Below are 12,486 nucleotides of genomic sequence, written 5' to 3' on the forward strand. Positions count from 1 at the left end.
TTTGTTATGTTTGGTAGGAGTGTGCTCTGTACTTCATATTAGACAGGCTTGGTCTGGCCTAACCATGGCTGGAGCTAGATCTGTCCCTGATAAGACCTGGTTCCTCCACACAGGAAAGATGCCATCACTGAGGGGGAAGGTGGGTTCTGGGGAAGGGTCCTTTTAATCTCCACCCACCTCTGAATTGCTCATTTCCAGATTGGCATCAGTGGCAGCCACACACACAGGAAATGAGATTTGAGGCGAGGAGGAGGACATATTTGCCTTTGCAGCAGAGGCTGGATGTAATCAGTTCCTCTGCTTCTGTCTGTCCACAGGAGAGGCAGAGGCTAGAGACCATCCTGAACCTGTGCGCCGAGTACAACAAGGGCGACGGGCCCTTTGGGGGCGAGGCAGAGGGGAGGATGGGCTTCCCTGGGGGCCTGGGACCGGGGGAGGGGGCGGCCAGAAGACCCTCTATGGACAGCTTGGTGGGGGCCGGCTCGCTGCATCGTAGCATGGCCCAGAGACAGCAGAGGGAGAGCGACGAGGAGAACCTCAAGGAGGAGTGCAGCAGTACAGAGAGCACCCATCAGGAGGTGAGGACGCCACTTCCTCCACAGGCCCTCCACAATGGAGACCGATACCAGGTCAGACGTAGGGCCGTCTATTATCACTTTCATCATTTCTACTACTTACTATGAGAACTACAGGCATGACATACTAGTACTTACTATGGGAACTACAGGCATGACATACTAGTACTTACTATGGGAACTACAGGCATGACATACTAGTACTTACTATGGGAACTACAGGCATGACATACTAGTACTTACTATGGGAACTACAGGCATGACATACTAGTACTTACTATGAGAACAACAGGCATGACATACTAGTACTTACTATGAGAACTACAGGCATGACATACTAGTACTTACTATGGGAACTACAGGCATGACATACTAGTACTTACTATGAGAACTACAGGCATGACGTACTAGTACTTACTATGGGAACTACAGGCATGACATACTAGTACTTACTATGAGAACTACAGGCATGACATACTAGTACTTACTATGAGAACTACATGCATGACATACTAGTACTTACTATGAGAATTACATGCATGACATACTAGTACTTACTATGAGAACAACAGGCATGACATACTAGTACTTACTATGAGAACTACAGGCATGACATACTAGTACTTACTATGAGAACAACAGGCATGACATACTAGTACTTACTATGAGAACAACAGGCATGACATACTAGTACTTACTATGAGAACAACAGGCATGACATACTAGTACTTACTATGAGAACTACAGGCATGACATACTAGTACTTACTATGAGAACTACAGGCATGACATACTAGTACTTACTATGAGAACTACAGGCATGACATACTAGTACTTACTATGAGAACTACAGGCATGACATACTAGTACTTACTATGGGAACTACAGGCATGACATACTAGTACTTACTATGAGAACAACAGGCATGACATACTAGTACTTACTATGAGAACTACAGGCATGACATACTAGTACTTACTATGAGAACAACAGGCATGACATACTAGTACTTACTATGGGAACTACAGGCATGACATACTAGTACTTACTATGACAACTACATGCATGCCGTTGATATAACAGCATGAAAGCACTTACTGCATGCATTGAAAGTGGAAATTGTTAGACATGGCCTGACCTAGACATGGCCTGACCTAGACATGGCCTGACCTAGACATGGCCTGGCCTAGACATGGCCTGACCTAGACATGGCCTGGCCTAGACATGGCCTGGCCTAGACATGGCCTGACCTAGACATGGCCTGACCTAGACATGGCCTGACCTAGACATGGCCTGACCTAGACATGGCCTGGCCTAGACATGGCCTGGCCTAGAATTCTGAAACGATTGATGGTCAAAATGACACAGCATGAAGATAATGACATTTGTTTGCCAAGCAACAGTGTTTTCCATGGAGACATGTGATGTGTATAGTCCCTCCTTAATGTGTGGATCAGTGTGTGTGTGTGCATGCAACATAGTCTGAAACAGTTAACTACTGCACATGGGACAGGCTCTTTGCACTTGTATGCAACAATGTGCCTGCCTCTTCTGTCTCTCTCCCCCTTCAGCATGAGGAGCAGTCTGTTTCTGGCGGCGTGGAGCGGACAGAGCTGGGTTACCTGGAGGACGAGAGGGTCAGAGTGCTGGCCCGAGTCGACGAGCTCAAATCACGAATCACAGAGCTGGAGCAACAGCTACAGGAGTCCAAGCAGGAGGTAAGAAAGTCCATCAGTTCAATTTCCAGATAGTAGGCTACTAATATAAGGAATGATATGTGGGGAAGATAAAATTAAACTGTTGTGTGTGTGTGTGTGTGTGTGTTTCATGCATGTTTAGTGACACAAACAAGCAGAAAGTGATAGAATGTCACACGCACCGCTAGGCTGTGATTGGTCTGCTGTCTGTGGGAAAGCTATGTGATTGGAGCTGGGGGGCTCACGTGTGAAGGGTGTGTCCCGTTCCCAGGCAGAGATGGAGCGGGCCCTGCTGCAGGGGGAGAGGCAGGCAGAACTGGACCAGGTAGAGGCAGAGACGGAGATCATCGGACAGCTGCAACACAAGCTCAACGAGCTGGAGAACGCCATCCAGAGGGAGAAAGACAAGGTCGGACCCTGGGGGAAAACACACACACCAAGCATACTGTCCTGTACACATTAAGCAGTCTTACCACCTGCAGATTAGTTCTTGCTCAACTTATAAACTTCTCATTCCAATGTTACGGTGTTGTATTTTAATGGAGAAAACCAATAGGAAAAGTGCTTTTGTTCGTGAGCTGTTTTTGCACTCTGAGACAGTCCTTATTGGGAAGACTGTGGGTATGCAGACAGGGAGGTGAGATTTTCGTTGATCTCAACATTGTGTTTAAACACAACAGACACAACCCAACCCGCTTTTTTCCCCCTGCGCTGGACTGTCTGTTATAGGGCCTGTTCAGGAGGATGGAACGTTACAGAACGTTCACGTAGAAATGTATCCTGTGGAACAGATATACGATCTTCTGACGGATCGAAAAGGGATTCATGGCAGTTCTGTTCGTGATATTTCTATCTGCAGCGTTCCGAACGTTTCACATCACTGAATATACATCTACTAAGCCTCAAAGGGACTGAACAGCCTTTCTGGTCTCTTTGTCATTCCTTAAAGGCATTGCCAAATCCTGGATGGCCTCCCAAGACCGTATCTAGTTGGTTTTGCCATCCCAAGGTACAGGCATAGCACTCTCTCTTCAACCCCTCCTCCCCCCCCAGCGAGGAATGCTCCAACCTTTCACCTGTTATAAGCATTGATGTTTTACCTTAGAAGAGCTGTGGATGATGGTGCTTAGACTTAAGTATGGGTGTTTTCTCTGTCTTTTTTTCCTTTATTTTCCCTTGGTGGTTTCTCTCTCGCCAGGGCTTTTCTTCTTCTTCTGCAGCTCCACTAACCAGCCTCCATTAACTTCTAATCCTCTCTCTGCTTCACTCAGCAACCTTCTCTCCTCCCCCACTGTCAGCCTGAAATCCATGTAGGTTGTTAGCACTTGTCTTAAATGTGTCTCAAATGGCACCCTATTCCCTATATAGTGCACTACTTTTGACCAGGACTCATAGGGCTCTGTAGGGAATAGGGTGGCCATTTGGGACATAAGTATGAATCGGTCCTTTGGGTTTCTACTTGGCTGAAGCTGGGACTGGATGCTAGTGGGTATGAGTGGCTGGCTACTAAAAGTATATCTGTCCACCACATAGTTTACAACATTACAGAGGGTCTCTATTTGAAGGCTTTACACAACTCTGTTGTTTCAGCTAGTCATGTCACTCCACTCTTATAGGCTTTATGTAGACACACTTAAACTGACAACCTGAAATGGGGGATTTTCTTGGCTTTCCTTAAGGCTCTTTTAAATCTTGTGATTTGTATATTACTTACCATTTCGGAGAGTGTCTTGCTTCCTGTGTTCAAGTTAGACCGTCAGGGTCTCACGGTTCTGTCTCAGCTACAAATTAAAACAAAAGCTTCAACTAGGAAAACGACCTGTATTGTCACCTTCTCTACTTTTATTGCCATTGGTCACAGACAGAGGTGGATGGAGCCAGAGCAGAAAAGGAGTGCCACTAAAACCCCAAAGCACCGCCCACACCCCTCTCCCACCCAGTGACTTTAGAGAATGCAGTAATGATAAAAAAGATTCTGCAAAACGTTTCCCTCTCTCTCCTGCATGGTCTAGCCTACTGGCTATACAGTGGTGGCACTCTAGAGGTAGTTTACAAGACGCTTTCACTACAATCAGACCCAAACTCTGTCTCTCCTTATTCCACACATCCTCTCTTCTTCTCAAAACATGTTGGAGGAAAATATCCAAGGTTTTTCCATTTTGACCATCCATTGCGTTTTGAAGGAGGTCGAGGAGAGCCGACGCGGGGAGCCTATTGCGAGCTTCTATTCCCTCCAGGGGTTTTGATATCACAGCCTGGGTGTCAGTAGGGCAGTGGTGTAGAGCACTAGAGTTATCCATGCTGACACCGCCTGCACTCAAATGCAATAACAACAAAGACCATTCAGGAAATACCTACATCCAGTTCTAAACCTGTTCAAAACTAACTGGACTGGCCTAAAGTATTCATATCAAAGTCACATGAGAATCTGGATGGGCTAATAATAATAATAATAATCATCATCATTTTAAAGCCACATGAAAATCTCTTCAGAAAAAAGTCACCACCCAAAATAGAGCAATCTGATGTGAAAAAACAGCTGAGCCAAAACAAATACACTTCCCATTTCATGTTTGATGAAATAGCAACATCTCCTTTTCAATCGCAGACCAGTGTTTTCATGAGCATCGAACCCTGTAACTTATAAATGTCTGTGAACAAGAAGTCTGTTCAGACCTGTTTGAGGCATGGGACATGTTTTATTAGGCACTGAATGGTGGGGAAAACTGACTTAAACAAGGAGGACATTTTTGCTTTCTATTGCAAAACATTTTGAAAGGTTTTCAGCGTTGTGCCCTAATGAACACGGCCCTACAGTCCAGCACTTTTAAAGCTAGTCTCTGGGGGATTGATTTCACAGTATTATAAACTCCATAGATGCCCCATGTCACTTTTGGCTTATCCACTGTTGTGACCTCTAACATCGGAAGCTTTTTGCATGGCGTGGATTTGAGCAGGTGTGCTTTTTTTGCTTTCTCTCTGTTGTCCCCCACTTCATCTCCTCCCTCCCACCCCGGATGGTGTGTTCTCTTTCTAGGAGAGGGCAAATGTTGACGCAGAGCGCCGAGACCTGGCGAGCCTCCAGGAGGGTTACAGTGAGCTGAAGAACCAGCTTCATAACTGCCCCGAGTCACTGAGGGAGCAGTTACAGGAACAGCTCAAAAGGGTCAGTCGTCAATCCACCACCAAGACCATCAGCCCGACCACCCCTGAGACCCACCACCAGAGACAGCAAGCGTACCACGCCCCCACCCACTCCCTCCACCCTTGTCTCGGAGCTACACCTATCCACCATTTATCAAGGGAAATTCCAGCAGCGCCACATCTCTATTAGAGTATACTTACCTCCAGATTATTAAAGTACCCCATAAGAGAATTACATGTTCAGGAGAAGTAGAAGTTGTGTACTTATGGATTTACAAGTATGTCTACTGAGCTCCTGGATATAGTGCATAGAATGCTGCAAATAACTGTCAAAGATACTGAACTGGAATTCTAATTCTATGATAACTAATGTAAAACATTCCTAACATCCAAGAAGATGGCATACCAATTTAGGGTAGGTTTCCTGGACACAGATTAAACCTAGACCTGGACTAGAAAGTATGCTCAATGGAGATTCTACATTGAAAGTGCTTTATAGCTCTGGGCTAAGCTTAATCTGTGTACGGGAAACCTGCCCTTAATGATTATGCCAGATGCCAGTCGGTGATTGCTGCATAGTAGGCTACACTATCTTGGTATGATAAGACCTGGTGCATATCTCCTCAGATAGAGTTACTGGGACCTTTACCCCTTTAGCCCCTTGCCTACGTGCTAATGCCACAAGCTGCTGGAATTTCCCCTCCGCCACACCTATGTGCTTTGCCTCTGAGCAAACGGGAGGAGTGTCAAAATGGCTTCTGGTGACGTCGGGGCGAGGTGCTGCATTGTGGTGATTTCTGGGTCATATGTGCATTGCATGCGTTTCACACAGGAGTGTGTGTTGTCTGTCTGGTTGATACAGTCTCTGAGTCTGGAAGCATCCCTCTCTTCTTGATTTGTGATGGCTTATAACCCCTTAATAACTGCTTACTAATCTATTAATGTTGACACCTACCCCCTTCTTCCTGTCCTACTCTCTTTTCAAATCTTTCCTCTGAATGGAAATGTGTGTTTTGTGTCTGAATAATGTTTTATATCGTCAGCTCTCTGAAAAGTCAGTCCATAGAAAGTGAATCTTGCATTTTGTCAGGTGGTGCAACTATTTATCAGCCAATTACATTTAGCACGTTAGCTCTATTCACTTTGCTGTCCTATCCACGTAGAGTAGAATGACACATTGACTGACTTGACATGAGAAAAAATGGGGGGAGCACATGGACAAAAATACATGTAAAAATGTATTCCGTTGCGTGCACTGATGAACACGTCCCAAGTTTGCTGAAGACATCCTTCAGAGGTACGACAGGGGCCCTTGAGTGACCTGCTCTCCAAACACGAGGGTCTGGGGATGTCAGTGATGACATAAGTGTTCCGACGCCCCGAGCCTTCACTCGTTATCGTCAGTAACGCTCTGATGAACTGACCACAAGGGCAGGCCCTCGTCTTTCCCCCTCCAAAGCATAAGTGGCCCTCTCTCACAAATATGTGTGTGTGTGTTTCTTAGGTTTATCGATCTAAAGGGTCAAGGCATTCAGTTGGGCTCTCACATTCAAATCAGCTATAAAATGCAGTATAGAATGTAGTACTTAAGTATTACTACAGTAAAAGCACAGTATTACCTTTCGTAACATATAGATAGATAGTGGCTCTTTTGGTTTCTCATTTTTGGGATTAGTATTGGTGCAGCAGAGAAGACTGCTTGTCACCAATCAATCAAACTACTGGGCTATAAAATGTTCCAACTTATTAGACTCACATGAGCAGAATGCCTGTAATATTGATAGCTGTGTATACCACGTCATTTTCACAAGGGTACGGTGCTTTTGTATTGGTGGCATAGTGAAGTACAAACCTAGGACACAATAAAGAGTCGAATAGTGAAGTTAACCCAAACAACATAATAGTCAAGTCTATCAAAGCATGATCAAAGTAGTCATATAGTGCTAAACAGAACTCCACCAATCCTTAGATAGAACCTCCATATGCAGCTTAGTCTGTCTACAATGACAACACAGTACTCTTTTGAATCATGTTCTTTCTGTGGCCTACCGCTCCTGGTTGTGCTGGCTTGGCTTGGGCCTTGACCGCCCCGGCTCAGGAGCATGGTCATTGGAGAGAGCCAGGGGTGCGGAGGGGGTGACCCTGTGGTGACCTTGTGGGTCTGTCTGTCTGTCTCTTGGGGTTGGAAGTTGTTGGTACTTTAGAACCCTTTTCACACTATTGTGCCAACCATACCAGACTCTGCTGGCTCAGGTATTTTCTCCACACATTGTGCTTTCTAGCACAATTCTAGCATCTTTGGCGAATGGATGAATACGTTACCAGGCCAGCCAAATACAGCTTGGCTCGGCTTTGCTTGGCTCAGCAGTGTGAAAACGGTACATTATAGGAGGCTGAGGCCTGGTGTGGTTGTAACCCATTGTGATGGGCTCTGTGTGGGGTTCAACAGGAGGGCGAGACCCTGGAGTCAGAGACAAAACAGTTTGAGGACCTGGAGTTCCAGCAGCTGGAGAGAGAAAGCAGCCTGGAGGAGGAGAGGGAAACCATCAGCCAGCAGCTGCTGCAGGAGAGGGCCGAGTACCACACCAGCGTGGCGAAGAGGAAGGTAATGGACTGGACCACAATGGCTGCTCCTATCTATTCTGGCAACCCTTCATCATATCTGGAGCTGTGAATATGAATGTCTGTCAGAGAAACTTCCTCATTTCTGATGATGGCCAAATACCTTTCCAGGTTGAGTGTAAATAGTATGATTATTCACGTCAAGAATGGTGTTGGTGGGGATACCTGACAAAGACATGATAGGCGATTACTGCTTTGTTTTTGGTGTAGTGTATATTTGTCATCTTGTTGAGTACCCCTTTAATTCCGCAATAACGCTCTAAACATGTCTTCCAGGACAAGGTGGCAGCTCTGGAAGGCCAGGCCAGTCAGCTGGGACAGCAGGCGTCTCAGGAGTGTGACAGGCTGGCTAAGGACAGGAACCTTACCCTGCAGATTCTCCATAAGGTAACATTACAATACAGTTCATATCTGTCCCAGCAGCTACTCTACAATCTACACATATACAGAAATGACATTGTTGGTTATTACTGCATTTTTTGTCATTGGACTGGTGATTCCCATGAAACCACTTTTGAAAATAACTAATTTGAATCATTATCGCTCTCTGGTCTTGTTTGACAATGTGAGAATCACACACAAAGGCATTACCACATGCAGGGCATTACCACATGCAGGGCATTACCACATGCAGGGCAATGTGCCATGCCAGCCACCTCATATTAAGTCAATTAATTAAGAGCTTGTTGGCGGATTTCCCATTTGTTGACATTTCACTTCATTACTCGGCACATGTGCTGCCTTGTCCCCGGCTTGTCCTCTGCAGTGGCACATTTTCTAATTTGGTAAAGAAACTATGGCAATCCATAATCAGGACAGAGTCAGATACTTACATACTTTCAGTAATGTAAGGTACAAGAAGCTATGTCTTAATACGAGCATACTGTAACCAGGGCATAGTGATGGGTGAGGTAAGCTGTCCTTTGGTCTTGTCACAGTCTCATGTGTTTCTGGTGTCTCTGTGTTCCAGGAGAAAGAGAGGCTATCGGCCTTAGAGAAGAGGTACCTCAGCCTTACCGGAGGAAGATCTTTTCCTAAGTGTTCCAGCACCATGAAAGAGGTGAGGGGTGTTTATCTTACCGTCTAAGAGGTCACTTCTACATATATCAGTTATCTATCATGACCCAGACGGATGAACGGACCTCCACTCTGATCACTTGTCTAAAAGCCACACTCCTTAATTTGTGAAAGACCAACAAAGACTACCAACAAAAATGAACAATGGAGAAAATGCACTTCTTGATATTTTAATTAGCAAATAGTAGGCTACTAGATTTCTATGATGCATCTATTGTCCTCCATGATTTATTTCCCATGAATGCAACATTACTTCAAGTACAAAATGACAGACTGTGGCTTTAAGAGAAATGTTATGGTTTTCATAGTTGAGGTTGTTTAACTGGTCAATGGGACTTTTTTTTTACCTCAGGTGTTGGTCTGGTGTGTGCCAGAGTAACCGTTTATTTACTGTGTTCAACACGATGTGGTGTCGGCTTGTGAAGTATGACCTTGTTTTACATTGTGGTCGGATACAGTTGATAACATCAGTCAAACTGGTTTGATCGGATAATTCAGATCCGACTGATGTATTTTTGGGGGATTGGAAACATCTGCAATTTGATGGTGGATTGCACATAATATCTCAACTCAGGCCAGCGAGATACGAATCTGGCCTGAATCCCTGGGCTGCGTTGTTTATTCTGAAAACATGAACCAATTAGTCTCGTGCTAAACTCCCATTCGGACATAACCTATCAACCTGCGTTCTCATGCATTTAGAGCAAGTTCATTACATGAGATGCCCATCAGTTTCTTTGTTGAATTGGATATAATGGGCTCTTTTAGACCACTGTAAACTAGCCCTATTAAACTGAGTATAACCCTTACAGGGGCACTCATTGTACATAACACCTATGTTTTTGTGATTGACACTTATTATCCCAGTACTGTATTGACACCAAGTGTAAGTTAGAGGGGGACACACCGTAACTGTACACTACAGCAACAGGAGATGAAACCAGTGTCCCTGACTTCCTATTGAAACAGGAATTGCTCCATATCAGCCAGACTGACCTGTTAGAGGACTCCCACTCCCAGCATCCTCTCTGCCGTCCCACTGCTTCCTATTTAAGCGCCGCCTCTCAGTTATACCCAGGGGGCAGCCCGGCAGAGGTAACCAGACTGTCAGTGTAACTGTTCCTGCACGACACCTGAGCTCACTCACTGTAACCCCCCTATTCACAGTCTGTTCGTCTAAAACTTAAAGGCCCACTCTGTGATATTTACAGCTTTATAGGAAACCAAGTTCCGACGCTGGTGTTTTTAATGTCATTAAGGAGTGGGTCTTTCAGAAGTCTGTGAGTTATGTCTTGTTACACCCAATCACTCCCAGCAAATTGCACCCCACCCCCCATATGTAAAAACACATTCGGTCACCCTGTGAGACCCTGGAAGTACAATACTGATTTGAATGCCGTCATTGTTTGTCTTTATGAAATACTTGGTCTGTTGGATGAACTATGGACATTTTAATTGATGTTCTCTTCAACTTTTAGAATGGGGGAAAAAACATAAACAACTCTTGCTACAACTGGGATGTTAAGATGCTGTGTTTGTGTGAAGGTTTAGCCAGAGGCCCACATGCACAGTGCTTTCTCTCATTGAAGTGTACTACTCTGTTTGGTTTGTGGAGTGCACTTCTCTCTATTAGCATTTTGCTATCCTTTGAAGATGGGTAGAGCTTGTTGACATCTCTGTTATTGTATTCTTTCACCACGTGTTTTCACCTCTCCAGCTCGATGTGAGCCTTGGGAAATTATAGGGTAGAGAAATGCTGTGTTCTTTGTTTTTTTCCGTTCATATAGTTGTTCGTGCTTTTCACACAGGCTTATGTGTTTGTTTTAAAAACACGATAAAACAGCAGCTTGTCCCGGAAGGTTGTAAAGTGTGTATCTGCACGAGTACGTTTTTTGATATGGGTGCGCATCCGTGTGTGTATGAGTATGCATATTATGAAAAGGACGTGTCATGGAGTGAGCTCATGGCCTCTTGTCCTGTTTGGTCTGCGTTGCTTTGCGTTGGCTCTCAGGAGTACATGAAGCTCTCTGATGTCTATGAGATGTTTGGGAGTGATTGCCATGACACCCAACTCACCACCTCTGCTCAGCGCGGCCTCTCGCTCACCCTAGATGCAGCTGTACCCTGCGAGGTACCATTGCCCTCTCTCTCTCTCACTATGCCTCTCTCTTTCTCTCCTTATCACTTGCCCTCGGTTTCTGTTTCTCTCTTTCTCTCACTCCATGTTTTCATTCTTTCACCTCTTGCTCCTCTCTCTAGCTGTCCGCTTCTAGGTAGCTTACTGTAGTGTATTGGCTTTCTGCTAAATGGCCCTGTCCTTGATATAATCAGCTCTTCTGCATTACTGAATGAGGATAATGTTACCAGACCTGGATCAACTACATACATTGCATTCGGAAATTATTCAGACTCCTTGACTTTTTCCACATTTTGTTACGTTACAACCTTATTCTAAAATGGATGAAATAGTTGTTTTCCTTTGTCAATACCCCATAATGACATAGCAAAAACAGGTTTTTAGAATTAAAATTTAAAAAATGTATTAAAAATAAAAAATAACATTTACATAAGTATTCAGACCCATTACTCAGTACTTTGTTGAAGTACATTTGGCAGCGAGTACAGCCTTGAGTCTTCTTGGGTGTGACTCTACAAGCTTGGCACACCTGTATTTGGGGAGTTTCTCCCATTCTTCTCTGAAGATCCTCTCAAGCTCTGTCAGGTTGGATGGGGAGCATCGCTGCACAGCTTTTTGATGTTAGATCGGGTTCGTCCGGGCTCTGGCTGGGCCACTCAAGGATATTTAGAGACTTGTCCCGAAGCCAGTCCTGCGTCTTCTTGGCTGTGTGCTTAGGGTTGTTGTCCTGTTGGAAGATGAACCTTTGCCCCAGTCTGAGGTCCTGAGAGCTCTGGAGCAGGTTTTCATCAAGGATCTCTCTCTACTTTGATCTGTTCATATTTCCCTCGATCCTGACTCATCTCCCAAAAATTTCAAAAAACCTGTTTTCGCTTTGTCATCAATTTTAGAATAAGGCTGTAACGTAATAAAATGTGGAAAAAGTGAAGTGGTCTGAACACTTTCCAAATGCACTGGATGTCATATGCATTCAAGTACTTGCCAGTATTTTAGGTGAGCTTGATTTAGCTTGGGGCTTGCGCTTTTGGAGCTTTTTCATTGATTCCATTGTACCAGGCAAACTGAATCAAGCACAGCTCAAGTATTTGACATATGTATTTGAGCCAGGTCTGGATGGTACGATGGGTTGATATTATAGAAAGACTATCCATGTGTGAGTCATGTTTACTGCCATCTATTTCACATGCTGTCCTTGTTGCTGCTGTTTTTTTCCCTGTTGACGTGTCCTCTGCCGT

At 44.8% G+C, this 12,486-nt stretch overlaps 1 protein-coding gene across 12 annotated transcripts in view; it reads left to right on the plus strand.

Annotated features, from left to right (window-relative positions):
* The window catches only part of phldb1b (pleckstrin homology-like domain, family B, member 1b), a 109,086-nt gene that overhangs the window by 86,021 nt on the left and 10,579 nt on the right, over positions 1–12,486 (plus strand). For 8 of the 12 annotated variants that reach the window (XM_035766532.2, XM_035766784.2, XM_035766841.2 and 5 more), the window contains 9 exons: positions 318–629; positions 2,146–2,292; positions 2,543–2,680; positions 3,221–3,280; positions 5,309–5,437; positions 7,865–8,020; positions 8,314–8,424; positions 9,008–9,097; positions 11,126–11,245. In XM_035766532.2, coding sequence (XP_035622425.1) covers positions 318–629; positions 2,146–2,292; positions 2,543–2,680; positions 3,221–3,280; positions 5,309–5,437; positions 7,865–8,020; positions 8,314–8,424; positions 9,008–9,097; positions 11,126–11,245 — 1,263 coding nt within the window. The remainder of the gene's footprint in view (positions 1–317; positions 630–2,145; positions 2,293–2,542; positions 2,681–3,220; positions 3,281–5,308; positions 5,438–7,864; positions 8,021–8,313; positions 8,425–9,007; positions 9,098–11,125; positions 11,246–12,486) is intronic. The other 4 variants (XM_052522875.1, XM_035766910.2, XM_052522909.1 and 1 more) reach the window with 3 other exon arrangements.

This window comes from Oncorhynchus keta, chromosome 1 (genome assembly GCF_023373465.1).
Source record: "Oncorhynchus keta strain PuntledgeMale-10-30-2019 chromosome 1, Oket_V2, whole genome shotgun sequence".
Lineage (NCBI taxonomy): Eukaryota > Metazoa > Chordata > Actinopteri > Salmoniformes > Salmonidae > Oncorhynchus > Oncorhynchus keta.